The sequence below is a fragment of the Balaenoptera borealis genome (assembly GCF_965194805.1).
Source record: "Balaenoptera borealis genome assembly, chromosome: 15".
NCBI lineage: Eukaryota > Metazoa > Chordata > Mammalia > Artiodactyla > Balaenopteridae > Balaenoptera > Balaenoptera borealis.
The window spans coordinates 53,469,653-53,491,788 of NC_138871.1; the positions used below are offsets into that span (position 1 = coordinate 53,469,653).

Sequence of the window (22,136 nt, forward strand, 5' to 3'; positions counted from 1 at the left end):
GCAACTAGGGGTGCAATGGCTGGGTCATAGGGTAAGTACATGTTTCCTTTATAAGATACGGCCAAGTTATTTTCCAAAGTGGTCATATCATCATTGTCTAATCTTTCAATAAAATCCTGTGCTGTAGGGAAGACAGATACCATCTTTTTTTAACATGAGGGAACTAAGGCCAGAGGGATTGTGACCTGCTTTACATCACACAGGACAACAGTCTGGGTTACTCGACAGCCTGTGGCCCGGAGTACAGTGCCCTCCTACTACATGCCCCCGGGCGACACTTCACTAGGAGGACTGAATTGGTGGTTGCTGCTGTCCTAAACCATCATGGACCCTTTGGCCAAAGAAATAACTCTGTCCTCTCTCATCTCCCTTTATCTACCCCATTGAGGCTCCCGTGCCCGAGAGACATGATTCTTGCACAATTTCAAGTGCCTGGAGTTAACTTATTCATTAACTTATTAACTTATTCTTAATGCAGACAAGATTCAGGGATCTTATTCTTTTTGATTAAACAGTGCAGTGAGCAAAGGTTTTTAACTGCATTTCTAGCGATTGCAGGCGAGGGCCTGCTCTGTCAGTAGAATATAATTACGCCAGCTTTCTAATCATCTGCTCATTAATGCCAGCCTTGGTGAGGGGCCTGCTACTTGGTAGATAGGCTTTTTATGGCCTTTAATCTTGTTTTCCTAAGAGCACATAATGTCCTCACACAACAAAGAGAAACCAACCCCCCTTCCCCCAAACCCTTACCTTCCGAGGGTAACAATGTATAAATTACTAATCCATTTGGAAATGATGGCTTTCAATTATTTAAATTTGGTTTGAGGTCTGAGCTTCCCCAGTAATTTCAATGGTAAACTTTCACAGGCTAAGACACACATACGTGCATAAATTCGGGACGCTGGTGTGTAAACCTGGACGAGCCTCAAGCCTGGGCCTCCAGTTATTCCACAGTATGAGTGTGGGTCTGTGGTGCAACTTTATCTGCATAAACCCAACAAGAAAGACAGAGTCAGAGGGACAGAGAGAGAGAGAGAGAGAGAGAGAGAGAGAGAGAGACAGATAGATTGAGAAAGACAGAGAGAAAAGGAGAGGGAAAGAGAAACAGAAATAGATGCTTCTGTTTAGCTGGCGTTAACCCAATTTCCACCCCATGCAGATCTCCCTTTGCTGGATTCAGGCTGGCTGAGTAGAGGCCTCTGAGCTCAGAGCTGCTTTACTTGGCTCCATCAGGGGAAGAAGGGAACCTGTGATTTCCATTTGGGTTGGGAATTACCTTTAAGTGTGCCTAATGCTTAAAACCACAGATTCAATAAATCTGCACCATATTTCCCCTGGATTCAGCAGAAAACTAATATGACAATTTTTTACCCCAGCTCTTTTTTAAGGATCAAAGATTTTCTAAGAGAAGGAAAAAAAAAATCCTTTTCATAGGCCTAGTGAGAAGCCATCATTTTTGTTCTCTTTGACAGTAGTTTCCTCTACTTTCTCACCCCAGAAGGTAAAGTACAATACTGTCCTGCAAGAATTTCCAGAAACTTTTGCTATTGTCCTCTACTTTGACTCACCCTTGGCTGAGAAGGAAGGCTAGGCTTTTCCCCGGTTTTACATCTAAAGGAGGGAAGCCCCAGAAAGCCAGGCACTGGGAATCAGTGGGTAAGCTGGGCCAGAGCCAGGTCCCTGAGTCCCAGTACCAGGATGACTTTGGGAGCTGAAACCGCCATGGACCAGAAAAGCATGGGGAATCCCAGAGTGGAGGCTGGAGCCACATCCTACAGTTCCAAAGCTGGGGCAGGCTAGAGCTGGGCCACATCCATGGGCGCACAAAAGTACCTCCACCTCCCTCCCGCATCCCTGGGTCCCTGAATGGGGAATCTGGATTGTTTGTTTTTTTGCCGGAGAACACAATGAGAAACTTCTTTGAGATATCATTAGGGGCCCTGTTGCACTGTTGGATCAAACCCGAAAGCCATGAGGATGAAGCAAAGAAACCAATTAGAAAGAGATCTCATTCCTTAAGAGAATATTAACTGTGCTTCTATACAGCTTATGGCCTGCTGATCTGAACTTCAGCTGTCCTAACCTTGGGATAGATGGATGGATTTAGGAACAACGGACAAATAAATGCACTTCCATTTTCTTCATTGCCACTCCAAGGCCACAGCTAATCCTTGGAGTCCAAGACCAAAAGGGCCACTAGGAATCTTCTCAGACTTACCAATTTTAAATCCTTCTGTAATCCTCTCAGCACCCCGATCTGCACTGGGGGCACTTATTTTGAAGCATTCTTTCCCAAATATGTTTTTTTTGCCCTTGGGTGTATCATTCATTTAGTGCCTGTACTGTACCAAACACTATGCTAGATACTGAGGCAGAAGGTATGAACCACCATGCTCCCACGGAGCCCACAGCCCTCCTTCTCCCGCAGAAATGAGATCCCTTAGGGCAGGGATCAATCCTATCAATTTCTGTTTCCCCCAGTAGGCCAGGTATAGGGTTATAGACCCATAGTCCTTGCATGTTGATGGGCTGTACGGATTCAAGAAAATTGTCTTCGATCACCTGCAAATGGGAAGCCTTAATTGGGAACATAGTCAACTGAAATGCACTAGAACTGCCCTGTCCAATATGGTAGCCACTAGCCAAGTGTGGCTACTTAAATTTAATTAAAACTAAATTTTAGGGCTTCCCTGGTGGCGCAGTGGTTAAGAATCTGCCTGCCAGTGTAAGGGACATGGGTTCGAGCCCTGGTCCGGGAAGATCCCACATGCCGTGCAGCAACTAAGCCCGTGTGCCACAACTACTGAGCTCTGCGCTCTAGAGCCCGTGAGCCGCAACTACTGAGCCCACGTGCCACAACTACTGAAGCCCACGCATCTAGAGCCCGCGCTCTGCAACAAGAGAAACCACTGCAATGAGAAGCCCGCGCACCGCAACGAAGAGTAGCCCCTGCTCACTGCAACTAGAGAAAGCCTGCGCACAGCAACAAAGACCCAAAACAGCCAAAAATAAATAAATAAAATAAATTTATAAAAAAAAAACAAAAAAAAAACCTAAGTTTTAAAAATTCAGTTCCTCAGTTGCACTAGACATATTTAATATACAGCATAGGTCACCTATGGACTACGCAGATGAAGAACATTTCCATTGTAGAAAGTTCTATTGGACAGCCCTGTTCTAGAATCCTTTCATAATTCAGGTTTTCTTTCAAGCTGCAAGGCACAATTTCCACACGCCATTACTGGGTTGCCTGGACAGCCTTCCCCAACTGAGTTCTCTTGATTCAGCAAGCAAGCTCTTGGAAAACCAGGGCCCACCTCAACACGTCTATTAGGTTGGTATCGTGCAACCTCTACCTCTGTTTAGACCAATGCTCCCCCCCATCCTTCAAGGTCCAACTCAAGTGCCCTGTCTTTTTTCCTGAACTCTCCCAGCCCTCTTCTTCGAATGGATGTACATGTTTTTATAGAGCATAAGCCAAGTTGATTACATGCTGTCTTGTATTACACTCTACGGGGCTGTTCCATAAGGTTAAGCAGACTGTTAACTGCATAAGTGTGCTCAGTGAGGTGGTAAGTAGGGACTGAGATTCAGCCCACCTTCCACTCTCCAGGCTGTATGGCTTGGTGTGTTTGTGTGTCCCCTACCAAAAGTGCCCTTTTCCTAATTTGCATGAGCATGTCATACAGGATGGTGGCAGCCTTGGTTCTCTAACCATCCTGAGGGCATGAGTCTTGTCTGCCACACAAGATGATGGCTCTGTGAAGGAAGCGACTGGATCTTCTCCTTTCTCACCAGTCACACCCCACTCAAGGCCAGATTCCACAGACATATGGGGCACTCCTGGAACTTACAGTTCTGGTGACTTTTGGTCATGTTCTCTGAGTCCAGTGCATGGTAGAACTCGTAGGCTGAGCGGCCAAGCAGCTCTTCAGGGTGGTAACCAACCAGTTCTGTGATTCTAAATATTTTTTAAAAAGCAAGGGGGAAGAGAAAGACCATATGAATATGAGAAGGGGCTCAAGGACCTGTATGTAGAAGGTAATTCAAATGCACACATTCAGTGAAACACACTCCAAACATCCCGGTCGTACCATTCATCCAAGCGAAAAAAAAACAACAACAACAAACACGGTGGTCAACCTGCAACTATGGGTCTACCGAACCTCCACTCTTCCTGCCCTTCCTGGATTGTGTCTGGGGAGGAAGGAAAAGCACCTGTTCAGGGGCTCCCTACCTCCCACCCCCAAATAGACACATGTGCCTTGCTCCAGTGACCACTGGAAGGGGCTCTCATTGCCCCCCACCCACAGTTTTTGCAGACAAGGGAGCAGAGATGCAGAGAGGGTAGACAATTTGCTTGATGTCTACACAAGTGTCCGGGGACAGAGCAAGAACGAAAACGGGAACATCCTGACTATTCCAGCTTATTCTAGTAGAGGGCGATATAAATGAAAAGTGAAAATTATGTGGTCCCAAGTTGGGAAAAGCATGGAGGCGGCCTTTGCGTGTGTGTTAACCACGGATTGAGGAGGGACCCAGGCAGGTAGAGCCCTGTCTGTGCTTAAACCTTCTCCCCTCGGGTCCTGCCTGGTGACCTCAGATACCTCCTAGACATCAGGTTTGCCTTCATGGGTTCTCCTACTTGTTCTTCCTATCTCAAGGAAAGGAGGGAGGGCAGGAGGTGCCGAGAGGAACGGATACAAAATCATAGTCCTAGAAATGTGCCTCTTTGTTACACTCTGATGAATAGGCAGCTCCCGTGTAAGGTGTCTGCCTTAGATGGGAAGTGGGCAGAGAAAAAGCAAATGTGGAGAACCATGAAGAATCACTTAACTCTCTGAGGACCCTCTGCTCTGTGCTGGAATCATTAAAATAAACAAAGCCCTGCCCAAGAACCACCCGATTAACTGCTTTCCCACGTCATACCTAAACATTATTTCTCATCATCTTTGTTCTCTCACATTTTTTCTAACGGGCTCACTGTCTTGTTTACTTAGCCTATCATGAGCAAGAAGTGATGCTATATCCTCATGATTACAAGCTCTATTTTGGAATACATGACTCCGGGGGCACAGCCCTGTCACCTGTCCACGCTGGAGAGGAACAGTGTGGAGAGGAAAGCAGAAGCTGTGGCTCCTTGGTCTCCTGTCTCTACTCCTCTCTCCCGCTCCATACGGGTTTTGAACAGGTCAGACAAAATCATCCTAAAATATTATTTCCATTCTGTCACCCCTCTACGTAAGCATCTCCAGCTTACCTAGGACCAACCACATCCAGAGTAAATAAACTCCACCTAACTTCTAAGCCCCCAGAGTCTTGTCTCCATCTTCCAAGCAGTCTGATTTGCAGCTGATCGGCAGCATGGCGGGTCCCCCCTCCCCGGTAGACCCCTCTCCTCGCAGTTCCCACCCCTGGCAAACCCATGCTTGCCGCAGAGCCTTGAGGCCTTCTCTCCTCCGAGCCCTGACAATGACAGGGCCAGCTCGAGGTCTCGCCTTGTCCCTGGAGCTTTCTCCAGGTTCCCCTTCTCATCGAGTCCTAACAGGCAAACACAATGTCACAAGGAGTTATGTGTTGCTTCTCTCCACATCCTAGGCTGCCAACCCCTGAGCTCAGGGACCACATTATCCTTTGGCCTCCACTACAACGGGTGCTCAGTAAATGCTAGAGTAGCCGACCAATGGACTGATAGTCTTTGGGGGCCTAAGGTACAATCAGAGCCCTGTCTAGCCCAGCACTGCTAAGGAACCTGGGCACTAATGGTCCACTTTTCTTCCTAGAGCATGGTCACCTGTCTCAGTGCATGATGGTGCACACACACAGCCTTCAGCGCAGCCCTCATGATGTTCAATCCATCCTTTCTCCATTCCGTAAGGTGTGTCTGGTGTTGAAGTGGGCAGAGAAGAGGCAAATTCTCTGCCTAGGTGAGACTTGGGGGTTAAAGCCTTTGTCAAACAACGGGCAACACAACAGAGCTGAGAAGCTTAAATCTCAGTTGATTTAGCCCAGCGGAGATTTCTCCAGTGAGATTCCAGCAGCTCACCTGCACCAGCCAGTTGGTCTCAGACCAGGAGGATCTGTCCCCTCACTTGGCCCGGAGCAGAGAGGTCTCTGAACTCATCAGCAACAGACATGTTCCTCGGCGGCCTACCTCCAGGGCTGGCATTCATGGCACCTTAGCCAAGGTGGAGATTCAGGGAGAACAAGGAGATGGCCGTACAGTGCTGGCCCTTCCTTTCCTACACCCACGTAGCTTTATCTGATGGGTCCCATGCCTTTCAGCCTTAGCCTGGGAATCAGAATTGCACCGGTGGGCTGTGCTGGCAACGGGCTGGCCATTTACAGGCTCACCAATGTGCCAGATAAACTACTTCTGTTCCTGAACTAGGTCTAGAGTTTCCTAGAGACCCTCAAAAATGAGGCTGTTCTGGGAAAGATCTGACTCTACTCCGTGAAGAGATTACACTTTCTTTCAAGATTAGAATCTTTTAAAACGCTCAAAGTAAATGTTTATTATAATCAGCCTCAAATAAAATATTTCTTAATCTAATTAATGTACCATCCATTCAGAGGCACACAATGGGCATGTTTTGGAAGTGGACAAACAAACCTCGATTTCAGAATTGCCAGCTCTCTTCCCAGTAGCAGCCTTCATTTATCTTGTCAACTAAAATAAATATTTAACGTCTCCTTCTTCATGCCTTTAAACAGACGACTATAAAAACTGGGAAATACACATACCCCAAACACAATTGAAGAACATTCGACTGGTCAGACTTCACAAAACCAGGAAACCCCAACTCAAAGCTAATGGTCATTGCCCTCAATCTGCAGGCATGCCGACGCCAGCGGGGAGGCTAACGAACCCGGTTTGTTTATAGGGTTGGCCTCCATGGCACACAAGGGCCCTCCCTGCTCATTTCCCGCTGTCCCAGGGAAGCCTCCGGAGCTGGGCTGTGATAACACCATTTCATCTGCTCTCTTCACCAGGGGCAGGGGAACTATTTTTTTTTTTCTTTCGTTCTTTCTAATTAAGGGGCCCTGACTCTCTGGAGAAAAAAAAAAAATTAGTTTGGGGTCACCCATAAATTTCAAAAGTCAACTCAGTAGTGCTGTTCTCTTTGTAGAGCGGAAGAAAATATAAAAGGACTTAATTCAGCAGACTTCAGAAATGAGAAGCACAGAGGTCCCTGTTTAATAATAAAGTAGGAAAAGAACCAGATCAAGGATGAGGTGAGGAGAGAAATGTAGACATTGACAGGCAGCCCCAGGAGGCAGAGGCAGAAGGAAGAAAGAAAAAAAGAAACTAGAGAATGGAGAGGAAAAAAAGGTGGTTAAAATCTGAAGTTAGTGTCACCCCCAAGGAAATATGTGGGTCAGACAGCTGGGCCCTGGATTTCAGAGTCAGGTCTGCCTCACAATGTAATATGACAGTTACTGCTCGTCCATTGCTCTTTACCCTTAAAAATGTTGCGAGGCCCTTTTCAACATGGGCTACCTGTGGATGAGCGCTAGGAAGAAATGGACTCTCCGGCTGGGCTGCAGTGTCAGTGCCGTGTGGCCTCCTAGGCAGAAGGAATGCGGCGCAGGCCTGAGGCGGCCCCACCACGCGCCCGCCCACGAGGGACGAGGCAGCAAGCTCCCTACTTCACACGCCAAGCCTGGAGTCAAACAAGGTCTGGCTGCAGTTTTTACCCCTGTTCCCTACGAGTACAGGATTCACTCAGTAAACTAATCGTGGACGGTTAGAGAGCATTTAAACTATTTGAGAGGATAGAAGTTTTAAGTACTTCATAACCACCTATTTGTTTTCCAAGGAATGCATTTGCTAATAAAACCATCCTTCTATTAAGGTCTGCTTTCTTTCCTTCCTGCCTTCTGGCAATGCCCTCTCCTAGGCAACACTTAGACTCACCTCATTTTGGTTTCTGTATGTGCTTTTAGCTTTGAAACTGCATTTCCCCAATAATATCCAAACTATTCACTGACACAGATTTCAATGACATTTGTTTTAATATATTTCTATCCAGATTTTCTTGGCTTTAAACAACAATACTTTTGCTTTGTGTTTTCCTCCAGTAGTACACGGTTAAGTGAATATCTATACAACCAGCTGCATAGTTAATGGATAATGAATTTCCATCCTATCAGTGTTATGTGTTACAGTTGGGGTGAATTTATTCATAGTATACATAGGAGGGTAGCCCTGGCTCAATCCTGGACTGACCCTGAGTGCCACCACATGCTACAGCTGCCTTTCATTACCTTGAAACCCACAAGCAGGAAGGGGAAATTTGCCTTGAATTGTAGCAGGAGAGAAGCAGATCATGCAGAGGAATGATTTTTGAATTGTGAGGTCTATTACACTTTGAAATAAATTCCAAAGAGGATTTGTAGAGCTGCCTCTTCCAAGGAGTATTTCAAGCAGATTAGACAGGATGATATACAAGCACTTCTCATAAATCTGTTCAAACTTTCTTAGGGCTGATTTCAGAACATCGTCGTTTGGAGAAGACACAGATGCACAAGGAGAGCACTTAAAGTTTCTTCTAACTCAGGGATTTAAAGAAACACACTATACTGTCTTACATAAGATAGGTAAAGAAAGACTACTATGTATGTCTGCAAAAAAATTTAGAATACACTAAATATGAAACTAAAAATGACATGTAATATATCAGTCTGAAAGATCACTTTGAATTAAAGATGCCACTCATCCTCTAAAAAAAAGTAAAATAATTTGTTAAATGTATCTCAGTACACAATGAAAGTATATAATCTTTTACTATTAATTTGCCCGAAGTCAGTCTATTTTCTTCTCCGACTTTAATACTGTTGCTTTTCAGGTGTTTTGATGTGTGTGTTTTACAACTCATGGCTCTATAATGTTATTGACAGCCTCTTTACAATCCTCAACTATCTCCTCACTTTTATCATCATCACTACTACCAACTTCTTCGTATAAAAAGAATTCACCGCAGATTTGATCCACAGAATTTGAAATGCAGGCATCTTAACTTATCAAACTGTAACTCCTGATATTATTACACCCTACGCTGCCTTAACCCAATGACAAAACAGGGTTGCCCTCAAATTCTTTATCTGTAAAAATTACAGGACCCTCCGTGTTAATTTGAAAAATTTACTATTATGATAACTTTTCCCCCAGTGATACTTCTCTCATCCACATCATTTGCTTTTATAATTTATTTCTAACATACAGGAAGACTCATAAAACACACAAAATCACAGTGGGATTATATGCATTATAGATTTGCCCCACTCTCCTTGATGGCTTGGCTTCTTTCACAGTTATTCTCTTTCTCCACTAGATGGCGCCTCCACGTGAATTTAAGAACCACCGCATTTTATTTTATTTTTTTTTAATTTTAATTTTAATTTATTTTTTGGCTGCATTGGGTCTTCGTTGCCGCGTGCGGGCTTTCTCTAGTTGCGATGAGCGGGGGCTACTCTTTGTTGTGGTGCGTGGGCTTCTCATTGCGGTGGCTTCTCTTGTTGTGAAGCATGGGCTCTAGGCACATGGGCTTCAGTAGTTGCAGCACGTGGGCTCAGTAGTTGCAGAACACGGGCCCTAGAGCGCGCGGGCTTCAGTAGTTGCGGTGCATGGGCTCAGTAGTTGCAGCGCACGGACTCAGTAGTTGTGGCTCGCAGGCTCTAGAGCGCAGGCTCAGTAGTTGCGGCGCACGGGCTTGGTTGCTCTGCGGCATGTGGGATCTTCCCGGACCGGGGATCGAACCCGTGTCCCCTGCATTGGTAGGCCGATTCTTAACCACTGCACCACCAGGGAAGTCCCAGAACCACCCCCGTTTTAAAGTTAAACTACTTGAGAACAATTTTTGTCTTCCTTTTGGGGGAATGGTTCATTAAGTTGCTCATGTCTCAAACTCCAAACTCTTGGAGATCAGGAATCATCTCTTTTCTTCTTTGATATAATTAGTCTCTGGCACTGGGTTAGACATATAGCAGATGCTCAATAAATAACAGTTCATTAACTGGCTGCTCATTTTAGGAGACAGAGTATAACACCTCTATCTGAATTGTAAATGGAGATGAGATCATCCATTACACTGATAATCAGGATATTCTTCTTTAAACCTGCTACTCAACTTTACTCCCCCTATCTAGAGCAATTGACTGTATATACACATAAGTGTGACTGACATATAAATTGTTATAGAATTCACTTCTAACAATATTTGCTGTTTCAGATCATTAATACAGGACTTGACATGGTCCTCTGACCCTCTGTTAAGAGGAGCAGGATGAATGCATTTTGAATCATCTGCATTCCTTTATTCAACTTCAGATGTTTCAGAATAAGTTGTTTCAGGTTCAGTTGATTTTGGAAACCTGAGACTTAAACACAAGATTAGAGTACTCTTTTCTATTTTATTTGTCGCTCCCCCTCCTTTCCTCTCTGTTCTCCCCTTTTTCTCCATGATCCTTCTCTTTTTTTGTTTGTTTATGTCTATGGTCTCAATACATCTAAGAAAAAGTACCAAACAGCCTCAAAAGTGATTTTGTGGGTTCTACTTGCCTTACATTTTCATCAGATTCTTCCTAACTTTCCCATTGGGAAAATAATCCCCTTTATGGGAAATCGCAGCCCCTCATGTGTGCCAGATGTCATTAAATCTAGTGAATTCCCTGATTAAAATGGAATGCCCCCCACCCCACCCTGCTATGATATGTAAGTGTGGGTTTTTGAAGCATTGATCTTGGAAGAGGTGTGTGTGTGTGTGTGTGTGTGTGTGTGTGTGTGTGTGTGTGTGAGAGAGAGAGAGAGAGAGTATGAATATGTGTATATCCTTCCCCATCCCAATACAAAAAGTGTAAACAAGACAAGCTACCAAAACCAAAAAATCCTAGTCTTCATCAAGGCAATTGAGAAATAACACATAGGTATTAAGGACTTAAAACAGTCACTTTATAAACTGTCTAAGCCATGTCTGTGCCCTTGTTAACTAATCTGCTAATCCGTTAAACACAACTTCTGTGTGGCACAGCATTCTGTGTCTTTAGATGCCTCTGCATCCATCTTTCCAGCACCTCTGAATTCAGAGTTTGGGCCATGTAATTAGGTTTCTTGAAAGGCAAGATTCTGCTAAAAGTGCAATGTGTCTAGCAAACCTTATAAAGCAATATCACCCTCCACACTCTGAGTCACAAAGCCCTAAATCACAGGTTCCGTCAAGCCAGGATCGACTCTGCCTACCAGCCCTGAACCAAACTAAGAAGTCAGTGCAGGGCCCCTCCCCTTTCTGGGAAGAGGGTCTTCTCCACTCTTAGGCACCCAATTGCTCATGTTATTGTCCCCTCTTCCTTTTACCCAAAGGTTAGATGCTTTCAAGAAACGACCTGAAATTCATTCAAAACAAGATAATGAATGAGGGATAACTTCAAATTACCCTTTCCAGAGGATTTTTTTCCCTTCACATTAACAAGGATCAAAGTCTTAAGTTTAAAAAAAAAAAAATCCTTCTTTTCTGTTATCTAGGGATGAGGAGTGATTTTCTAGGACAGTAGGGTTTTCCCAGCGCTTCTGGGGTCACATTAGGGCTGTGCTTCACATGCAGCTTTCCCTGCCTGCACTGCTCCAGCCGCTCCAAGGTTAAGGCATGCGGAGCACCGCACCGCCCCACCCCACCTCGAAGCTGGAGACACGCGGGCTACGCGGCAGAATTTCTCTTGTCTCAGAAGATTACGGAGAGGGGTGCACATTACAAAACTGTATCTTCGGGCTTCCCTGGTGGCGCAGTGGTTGAGAATCTGCCTGCCAAAGCAGGGGACACGGGTTCGAGCCCTGGTCTGGGAAGATCCCACATGCCGCAGAGCAACTAGGTCCCTGAGCCACAACTACTGAGCCTGCGCGTCTGGAGCCTGTGCCCCGCAACAAGAGAGGCCGTGACAGTGAAAGGCCCACGCACCACGATGAAGAGTGGCCCCTGCTTGCCGCAACTAGAGAAAGCCCTCGCACAGAAACAAAGACCCAACACAGCCAAAAAAAATTAATTAATTAATTAATAATTAAAACAAAAACAAAACTGTATCTTCTGCCCAGGATGGTTCTTGGAATACAAAGACTACCTCTGAGAAATAACCTTACACACAGCATGGATTTCTCAGGTGCCTGCCTTTGGAATAATCTCTCTCTCTAATTATCCTTGTATCACAAAAATGACAATCTGAACAGCCATGATAAACGCTGACTGTGTCAAAGTTTCAGGACACAAGTCTTCACACGTGACATTTTCTCCCTATGAGGTTAGAGCGCTTCTTTCTACATCTGGAACTACGCACTACCTCCGAGAGCCTTGAATCCAGCACTCTGGGGACAGGAGTGACTCAAGGACACTTTTTCAAAAGTTCTTAAACCTGGAGTGGCACCAGCCAACACCAGGTCAGTCTAGAATCAGGGGAGAGAAACTCAGCTGAGCCTGGAAAGTAGGGCCGCACCCATGAAGAAATCCAGACACCCATGGGACATCCAGCAGAAGAGAGAAAGGTGGGCAGGCCTGGGGGGCGCTGAGCAGGAGCTCTTTCCTGGGGTCTTTGGCTTCCTGCTGGCTGGGAAGGTGAGGCAGTTTCCTGCTGGTGGGTCTCTCCTTCTCCCAGGCCCCCAGCCTCTACATGCCTCCAGAAGTGGTCTTGGCCCCTTGAGTTTAGTGGGGAGACTAGCTTTGGGGGAGGACAAAAACAGGGAGCAAGACATCAGCAGGAACAAAAAGCCTCCCATCAGTTACGGGGTTTGTGGTTTTCAAAGCGCTTCCATAGCCATCATCTCATCGTACACTGATCCTGTGAAACAGGTGCAGACAGTATTCTCATCTGCATTATAGAGAAGGGGAAGCTGAGATCTCAGGGTTTCTGGAGAAACCCTAGAAGGTGAGAGGGGAGAGGTTGGAGCAGCAAAGAGCTGCCACAAAAACTATGACTCTGGACAAACGTGGTGACTCTGGACACTGCTGAAATTGGGGTCAGGTGGCGAGATCCCTGAAGGCCACCTCTGGTCATGCACTAGTCAGCAGGCTGCAGTGGCAGCTCCTGGAGCCAGGCCTGCCCGGCCCAGCCACTGCTCCTGGCCTGTCCTTCCCTCTCTGATGGCAGCCACTGCCCACGGCATCTATCCTTCCCTGTCTTCCTCCTTCCACCTCCCGATCCGCCCATGTTCCCAATGCCCAGGCACAGAGGGGAGGGCAGAGGACAGGCAGGGGGGAGTCAGAACCATCCCTCCCGCCCCTTCCACAGCAACCCAAGCCTCTTCCCCACCTGTTTCGAGCCTCTCCTCAAGCTGAAACTAGAGGGACATGGATTACATGTGCAGCCTTAGGTGCTCTTTCAACTACTCTAATAAAGAAGCAATTTAGGGTGAGGACCACAGCTAACACCGAACACTTCCTATTGGATTGGATCTTAGGCTGTCTCACTGAATCAAGGCTCTTAACCACTACGTTCTCTCCTGAGAGAATCTCCAGTTAGGCCTGGCTTTGGGGGTTAGGGTCTGGCTGAGTTCCCTTCCTTGAAAAGCCTTCCAAAGTAGACTGGACAGTGGCTGGAATGGAGGTGACACAGGAAGAGCAAAGGCCGAGGAAAGAGCTCATTCACTGAAAAGAACACACACGAGCCACGCGGCCGTAGGGCAGCTTCCAGGCCAGAAACCAAAGCTCCCAGCTGGCCTCTGAATTGGGGGTGCTAATGGAGATCTCTAGACCCTCGTCTCCTGGGGAGGGAGAGTGGCCTGGAGACTTCCTAGGAGCCTGACACATATGTGGAGGAATATGTACACACCACCGCGATCCACCACGACAGCAGCGGCACCCCAGATCAGCTCTGCTGTGACAACAGGGGACAGCCCAATATGGTATGAGGAACCCCTTGGTGGCACTGATGGGATGCAACAGTGACCTGCACCCAGCAATACAACATTAATGCCGCAGACCCACACCCCGACCACAGGCACACACACATGCACACACGCATATGCGCGTGCCCCGCAAGGCCCCACCTGTCATCACAGTAGGTGAACTTCATGTCCATGCTGTGGCGGCTCAGGAAGGTCTTGCTGTCCAGGGGGATGTCCATGTGGGACGGGTGCTGGATGGGCTCACACATGATGATGAGGCAGGACAGCAGCGGCTCCTTGCAGCCGCAGAGACTGCTGTGAGGGGGGCAGTTGTTGTAGACCTTCACCTGGCCCGTGCAGTGCAGGACCTGGAGACCAGCCGCGGAGGGTCAGACGTGGAGCCGAGAGGCAGGGGCGGGGGGTGGGGGGCGCACTCGGGACTCCAACCCAGGCCTGACGTCCTACCTTCCAGGTGGCCGACTTGAGGTTGACGGTGCGGCCTCTGTTGGTGACTGTGCACTTCATCCTCATGAAGAAGTCCCGCTCTGTGGACATGTCTTTGCTTTTCTTCCCAAAACCAGAGCCTGGATAGGGAAGGGTAGGGGAGCCAGCTGAAGTTTCGTGTTTGTATTCAGAGGGGGGGCAGTTTTTCAGGGCAACACGTGTGTGTGTGTGTGTTCCCCGAGGAGCGGCTCTCTGAGCACGCGCAGCCTGCCCTGAATGCTCCGTGCCACCCTGGCTGTGGACCAAGGCTCGCTCATCTCCAGCCTGTCTCCCACTGCTGAAGGGTCGGGGCTGTTCCAGTGTGTTATCTCCCACTGCACCTCGCACTCCAGAGCGGCCAGGTGATGAGTGACCATCGGCCATGATCTCAGCAAACCTCTCCCGGGGCGGGCCCAGGTTCTGTAGACGGAATTCCAAGGGACAGTCTGGGCGAGACCACAATTACTCCAAGGGGATAAGCCTCTCGGGTTGGAAATGTCCCTTAGACACCCCTGTCTTTTCTTCAGTCCTGCCCCTCCAGTGCCCTAGTTTCAACCTGTAATGGCTGCATTCAGGATCCTGCACCATTTGCTTTCTCCCTAAAGTGACACAGGTCAAGGCTCAAGAGAGACTGCTGGTCCAAATCCCCTGTGGTGAGCAAGTTCACCTTGAGGATTAACTCAACACAGATCATATCCTTTCTCAGCCAGAATTAAATAAATCACCAAGACAAACAAGATTGCTTCCTTCCTTATAGTCTCCAAATAGCCTGGCCATTCAGAACCTCTCCCACTTTTTGTTTAAAAAAAATAAAAAGTGATGAATGCAGTAAGTGCCAGCTGACCCCCCTGTCCATGTCTAAATTCTGCCATCCTGGACCTTCCAAGGTACACTCCTGCCCCCTGCCCAGCATCTCAGAACAACCCAGAGCCTTGTTTCAAATAATCACACCCCTCCCTCTGGCATGGCCACCAGCTTCTGCACCTGAACCCCCAGGGGGCTGTGACTTATTTGGGTGACACAGCCCCAAACCACTGTGTGTTGAATGAATTGTGGCCCCTTTGAATTTATCTTAAACATCCCTACGAGAGCCCACTAAGTAATAGACCAGATGGTGAATTTTTTTTTTTTTAAAGAGAGAATATTCCTCCATCATGATTATAAAACCATCTCTCCCATACACAATTATGTTTCTTCCTACAATTCTAATTCCCACAAGTGGGGTGTGCACATCATGAGACATTCCTGTATCTTGGGGCCTGGACACAGCACCAGCACCAGCTCAGGTGCTGAGAAGTGGGCTGGAGGGACTCATTTGTGGCTGTGACATGGGTTAGGGCCGTGGCCTCCAGACCTGTTAACTTCTGAGTTTTCCCCATTCTGCCATTTGGTTAATCTTTCTAAACACAGCTCCAACCAGATTACTCCACCTCTGCCCCCAAACTTCCACCAGCTCCCCTCTGTCTACAAGGAAGAGGATTGAGGCCCAATTCCTGGCCTTCAAAGCCTTCCACAACCAGCCTTATCTTTCTCTGGGTGCTCGCACTAACCCTGTGCTTACAGATCATTCAGGTCAGCACCTTCAAAGGCTTTGCTGATTCACTGATTTGGATCCCAAGTCCTCAACACAGAGACCAAGAGATCTAAAGTTCTACTCGGATCAACAGAGTAGAGTCCTGCTGAATCATGGCACTTGGGAGCTGGAAGGTCCTAGACTTTGCCTGGTCCAATACTGTCACTTTGAAAAGAAAGACTCCCAGGAACAGAGCAATGAAGTGACTCGGTTCAGGTCACATGATCAGATTGAGACTAGGGTCAGAGGTTGAACTAAGACTGAGAACCCAAGGGTCCAAGGGTTTCCAGAGTAGAGAAGAAATAAAGAGACTTTTTGGTTTTCTCGGGCTTCCAGCACCTGTTTCAGAAAGGGATTCAGAAGCTCTGGCAGCCCCTTCCTCACAGAACCAAACAAGAGTTTCTCAGCAGCACAGAGAAGACAGTGAACAGCCCAGAGCGCTCCCCAGCCTGTGTACGCCCGGAGCCAGGTGGCCTTCGGGAGGGAGAGCAGAGGCGCTGGGCGGGGAGGCCGTGGTGGGGTGGGTGGAGGTGGTGGTAATCCTGCGCTTTGCAGGCTCTGTCTGTAACAAGGGTAGAAGTGGGCCAATGAAGTGTCTGCTTTTGCAGCATGTGCGGTAATAAGAGCAAAACCTTGCAGGCTTGATACCACTGCCTCTGTCATTCAGGTTGGACAAGCACACACTCCATGGCAGTGACAGGTGAGAGACAGAAAAGGGGATGTCTAGACTCGGGCACAATCTGCCCAGGGCAGAGATCGACTCTGAGGTTCAGAAGGGACCTTGAAAGTCATTAAGTCCCCTTCTTCTCAAAGCTTCAGTCCACTTGACAATATGCCCACCTGTGCTTTTGCTTGACTGTCCCCAGTTACAAGAGATGAAGCAGCAAGCTCTGATTGTCACTGCAAAGTGCTTTCTGCTTGTATAGGCCCTTCAATCCACCGGCATCTGCTGGAGGCCCCACAGGGAGGGTGCAATGCACGAGACCTTATAAATCTCTTCTCCATCAAAAACTACCTGTCCCATTTCTGATCACCAGGAGGCCAGATTCCTTCCTTGGCTCCCAGGGTAGCTAGTCTCTAAAGGTGGTCCAGATGAGCCACATCTCCTAGTATTCAGGGCCTCCTGTAGTTCCCTCCCACAGTGAATGGGGCTGGCCTGTAACTCACTCTAACAGCAGGATGGGGCAGAGTGGTGCTGTACCAGTTCCAGGACTAAGCCTTCAGAGAGCCTGGCAGCTTCTACTTTTGCACTTTGGGGGAACCCTGAGCTGCCGTGTAAGAAGTCTGGCTACCCTGGAGACCCCACGTGGAGAGGGAGAGGCTCCGATACCTCACGGAGTGAGAGGGTGGTCCAGCCGTGCCGGCATCCCAGCCGAGCCCCAGCCTCCAGCTACCGGCCACAGGGTCCCAGAGGTGTGGGTGAGCCCTCTGGTCATCCCACCAAGCCCAGCCTCCTGACATCACACGGGGCAAAAGAACCACCCACAGAACCCGCAGACTCATGAGAGCTAATAAAAGTACTGTTTAAGCCACTATGTTTGGGGCAGTCTGTTACACAACTGTCTTAGGGACAACCACAACAGTTCCCATGAACATTTTGGCACAGATGAGCTGATTGGTTTGGGTGGTGTCATTTGGCAGAGATGCTGGATGCTCAGGTGATGAAACCTTCTGGAGACAGTGTCCTAACCTGAAGGAGTGCCCTAGGAGTGTGACATCAGGCCCTAGGAAGAGCCAGCAAGAGATCCTTCTGAGTACTAGGTCCTTCCAGGGCCCTCGATCTCATCTCCTAGGCTCTGCTGGGTTTTTTATGGATGTCAGTTTTTTCTGGATCATGATGGCCATGTTCCAACCATCCTACATTTGTAGACAAAGGTAAGGCAGATCCCCTCCCAGGTGGTGTGAAAAGGAAAGAAACGCAATGAAGAATACATTACCATTTTTGAGACTCAGGTTCTCACGGATCTCCTCATGGTCACAGGGATGAGTGAAGTCAAAGATACTGTGTCCTGTTAGCTCCACCTGTTTCAAAAACAAGGTTGGGCTTCATTATTCCTAACACTGAAGAAGAGGTCTCCAAGAGGAAGCTGGGCCCCCTTTCATATTTGGAGAGAGGGAGGAGGCTAAATCAGGTCTTCTCATATTCCACTCCACAGGTCCACAGACACACCGGTGTAACAAAGTTCATGACGATGTGATTCACAAGGGTGGGTCTGTTAATCCAGTCGGCAGAGCCGTCCACCAGGGTGGCCATCAGCAATGCTAAGCCCAATGCCAGGGGTTCTCAGTGTGTTCCTGAGGTTTGAGGCTTGAAATCAGAGAGAAGCAGGGTGGGCACATGCAAGGAGAGGTCAGGAGGGATGTGATCAGAACCTTCCACTAATGTCTAACCCCAAGTGGAAACGTTTTCCCTTTCTGAAAGAGCCAGAGGAGGGTGTCACCTGTGTGAGTCCCATGAACTTGCTGATGTTTTCCGACAGAAAGATCATGTCGCCATCTTGGGTCACGACGGCAATGAAGCCCTCCAAGGCTTTCAGGTACAAGTTGTCCATCTGCTGGTCAGCCTCAGCTTCAGGCTCATTTTCAGAGCAAACTGGAAAGAGACAGGGGTTGGACGGCTTGCATCAATGAGCTAAAGCAGATGTGACTGGCATGGACGGATGTCTGCCAGGGATGGCTCAAAGGCATTACGTGGATTTTTCTGGAAACGCACACTGCCAACCATCTAAGTGCCCACCACAGGCTCAAGCGGGAGGCATTTGATGAACACCACTGCACAGAGGACACCCTGACAGGAGCTTTGCAGGCAGTACGGTTGTTGTGGCCACATACGTGTGGTACCAGTGGCAGTGGCAGCAGTAGTGGTCACAGATGCAAAGGCAGTTACAGGAGTAGTCAGAACAATAATTTTCCCTAATGGATGTTGAACAGTGACAGCATATCAGGTACTGCACTGAGCATGCTATATAATCTTCAAGACACCTGTGGACAAGTACTATTTTTTTGTCTCATCTTACAGATGGGGCCTGGAGAGGTTAAGTCATTTGCCCAAGGTTATAAAGGTTGTAGCTCGTGGACTCAGGCAGCTGAATCCAGAAGCCACACTCATAACCATTCATAGGCTTTGGACTATTCCTCCTATTAGGCTATTATGACTCTGAATAAGTAACAGCCTCTTTGAATATTAGTTTCCTCATCAGCTAAATAGAGATAATAATTCCCATCTCTGAGTTGTAAGGATTAAATACATATGTAAAATGCCTAAAACGTACCAACTATCATGAATTCTCTCTCCCTTCTGCCCCTCTATGACACTGTCACTGCCTTCAGATTGCTCAAAACCTGGACGGGGGCTGCGTGGCACACAGAGACACAAATCTAAGTAAAAAATTCAGGTTGACAGAACTGGGCACCCAAGAGGCATATAGACAGTAAGTGCTGAAGGGTTCATAGGAAGAGGGGGTCGCTCTGGGGTGGTCAGAGACAACTGTTTAAAGAAGGGCATTTGAAGACACTCATGAAAAACAGGGCTCTCACTCTGTTAAATGAAAGAAGGGCTTTCTGGGCCTAGTGGGTTGGGCCGACACTGGAAAGCATGGAGGTGGCAGAGCCCGGAGAAAGCTCCCTCCAGGGACGGAGAACAGGTCCACCTGGCTGAAGAGGAGGGTCCATTTCCCAGACTTATCGACTGGCCTCATGAGGTGGGTCCAGTGGCCTGGAGCAGTGGCATCTCAGACCACTGCTTTGGGGAGATTCATCTGGCAATGGCGTGCAAGGCGGTTTGGAGTGAGGACCAGAGGCGTGAAGCCACATGAGGAGGCTGCTGTGCTAGTGGCAGGCTGCAGAGGTGGTTGCCAGGGGCAACCTGGGAAGGCATCCACTCCCCAGCCAACCACTTTGAGGAGCCCTGGCCTATGAAGTATACCTCTGCTATTTGCAAAAGGTAGACTCAGCTCTTGTCCCAACAAATAAAGCTCTCAGGCCCCAGACCCTTGGCTGTTATGGCTCAGACCACAGACTTTATTTCAGCCCTGCTTCTCCTAGCTCATTATTTAACTCCAAATATACATTTACTTAATACAAATTTGTATTCATCCAGTACAAACATCAAGCCAAGTATGCCTCCCTTAATCTACAGAACAAGAGGATTAGAGAATAATTTGTCACTTATAAAAGTTAACATTCACTTAACTAAAAAAGGAGTCTTTCAAATTGAGACTGTTCTAGGGAATGTAAAATGCAATGCATTTATGGGCCACTTGGCAAGGGACACATGGATGCTGTGAAATGAGGTTCAAGGGCCTTTCTGCAAGGGCACTGGATTTATTTGGTTCTCTTTTCTCTTTCCCCCTGAGCTCCTAAATTTAAGTTCTGGGCCATATGCTGTTATTCCTCAAGAAGAACAAATCCAAACTAGGAGATGTTCCTACCAAGGGGCCTCAGTGGCACCACTGTGGACCATCCACCTTCAGGACACAGGATCAGTGAATGTGCCGAGGTCACTGATGCTGCCTAGGGACAGGCCAGCCTTTAGAGCCAAGAGTTGGGCCGTACAGAGTAGTAGCCTAGTGACGTCCCTCTGTTTTGCTAAAATGGTAGAATGAAATGAGGGACATTCTTTCCTCTTCATAACCTGATTCAGGTGGCTAGCCTATGGGAGGGGAGACAGTCTGGGAATGGCCTTTTTACCACACACATACCCACACTTGATCCCTGCTTCGGGTGCCTGCCAATTAACTGGTTAGCTGAACTGATGATAGTGAACCAAAGTTCCAGGTGTGGGTGGTGCCTCGGCCAATGTTTGCGCTCTGGGTTAACACCTATATTTAAACAAGGGCTTCAGGAGAGACCATGACTTGACTCAGTGCTTTCAAATTGGAGCGTGTACCAGAACCACCAAGAAAACTTGCTAAAACAAGGATTTCCAAGCCCAGTGCAAAGTAAGACTGTGGGGCCTCTTGTTGAAACACTAAACCATGCCCAGGGCCCTTCTGTGCGGGACCGCACAGGTCACACAGAGTCATGGAGCCCACCCTGGATGTGCCCCCTGTCCAGAGTTCCTGAGTCAGTAGGTCTCAGGTTGGGGGCTGAGAATGTGCTTTTCTAACAAGTTCTCACGTGATGTGGATGCTGGTGGCCCTAAGACCACAGGTGGAGAATCACTGCCTTAACTCAAGGTCCTACGAGTGACCCTAATGCCGGGAAAACCAACCAAGTTTGGCAGGTGGTGACCTATTTGGGGGATGGGTGAGGAGAGGTTTTCAGCACTGTTAAAAATCACACCAGAGAGGTGAGCACCTTCTCCAGGCAGCAGAGGCCAGCCCTGTGATTTCTGGCCTATTGAGATTTTCTTCTCTTCAATGTCTTTGATCTCGGTGGCAACACTGACTTCAAAATCTGGAGTAATCCCAAGACAACCCTATTTGGGTTAACTAGGCCCAGAGGAAATAGTTCTGCTTAAAATTTCCTGTTTTTTAACAGTTCCGCCACAGCCAAACTGGTTTCCATCCGTGCCCAGTACACTTGCTTCCAGGAGGTGGCGAAATTGGCTGTAGCAGCTGGCCAGCTGGCCTCCAGGAGGGAGGGAGAGGGGTGCACAGGGCCCACGAATGGAAACAGAACAGCTTGGAACTGAAGTCACAACGGCTGGGGGGCCAGGAAGCCAGCAGGCCGGCCCCCAGGAACCCTGGGACAGCAAGGCCTCTTTCCTCTGTGGAAGGCTGTGCTCTCGCAGCACCTGCCTATCCTCCTGGGGGCTTCGGACGGAACCTGGCCAGCATGCTGTCAGCTTGGAGCTGAGGGTGGAAACTGCGGGGCCAGATGCAGCCCTTCACCGGAGGGGCCAGGGGCTCAGGCACATCATCCGGCTGAAGACGGCTCTACCTTTTCCCCTGCTCTTTCTCGGGAGCATATCTTCTGATTGGATCATTAATCTCTGACTCAGTGCTAAGCACACAGAAAATTCCCTCACTCACTACGTAGATATTGCGCTCCTGCTACATGTCTGCCCCATGCTGGGCACGAAGCAGGAAATCAGTCAGGTCATCTGTCAACAGGTGACGCTTACTAGATGCTCAGTCCTGTCCTAGGGAAAGTCAGGTGTTAAGAGCATCCTTTCCCTCAAGGAATCTACAGACTGGTGGGGAAGAGAAAGATAAACCGCCGTAAGGCTGCACAACAATCCAGAAGAAACCCTTGGTGCCGAATAAAGAG

At 48.1% G+C, this 22,136-nt stretch overlaps 2 protein-coding genes across 3 annotated transcripts in view; one reads left to right on the forward strand and one right to left on the reverse strand.

The window, feature by feature from the left end:
- Positions 1-22,136, forward strand: part of ATP6V1E2 (ATPase H+ transporting V1 subunit E2) — a 454,269-nt gene that overhangs the window by 153,814 nt on the left and 278,319 nt on the right. The window lies entirely within an intron of this gene.
- EPAS1 (endothelial PAS domain protein 1) overlaps positions 1-22,136 on the reverse strand; it is an 89,392-nt gene that overhangs the window by 13,362 nt on the left and 53,894 nt on the right. For both annotated transcript variants that reach the window (XM_082358061.1, XM_082358062.1), the window contains exons 3-7: positions 18,365-18,516; positions 17,861-17,945; positions 14,333-14,451; positions 14,030-14,235; positions 3,855-3,961 (exon numbers count right to left, since the gene is read on the reverse strand). In XM_082358061.1, the coding sequence (XP_082214187.1) occupies positions 3,855-3,961; positions 14,030-14,235; positions 14,333-14,451; positions 17,861-17,945; positions 18,365-18,516 (669 nt within the window). The remainder of the gene's footprint in view (positions 1-3,854; positions 3,962-14,029; positions 14,236-14,332; positions 14,452-17,860; positions 17,946-18,364; positions 18,517-22,136) is intronic.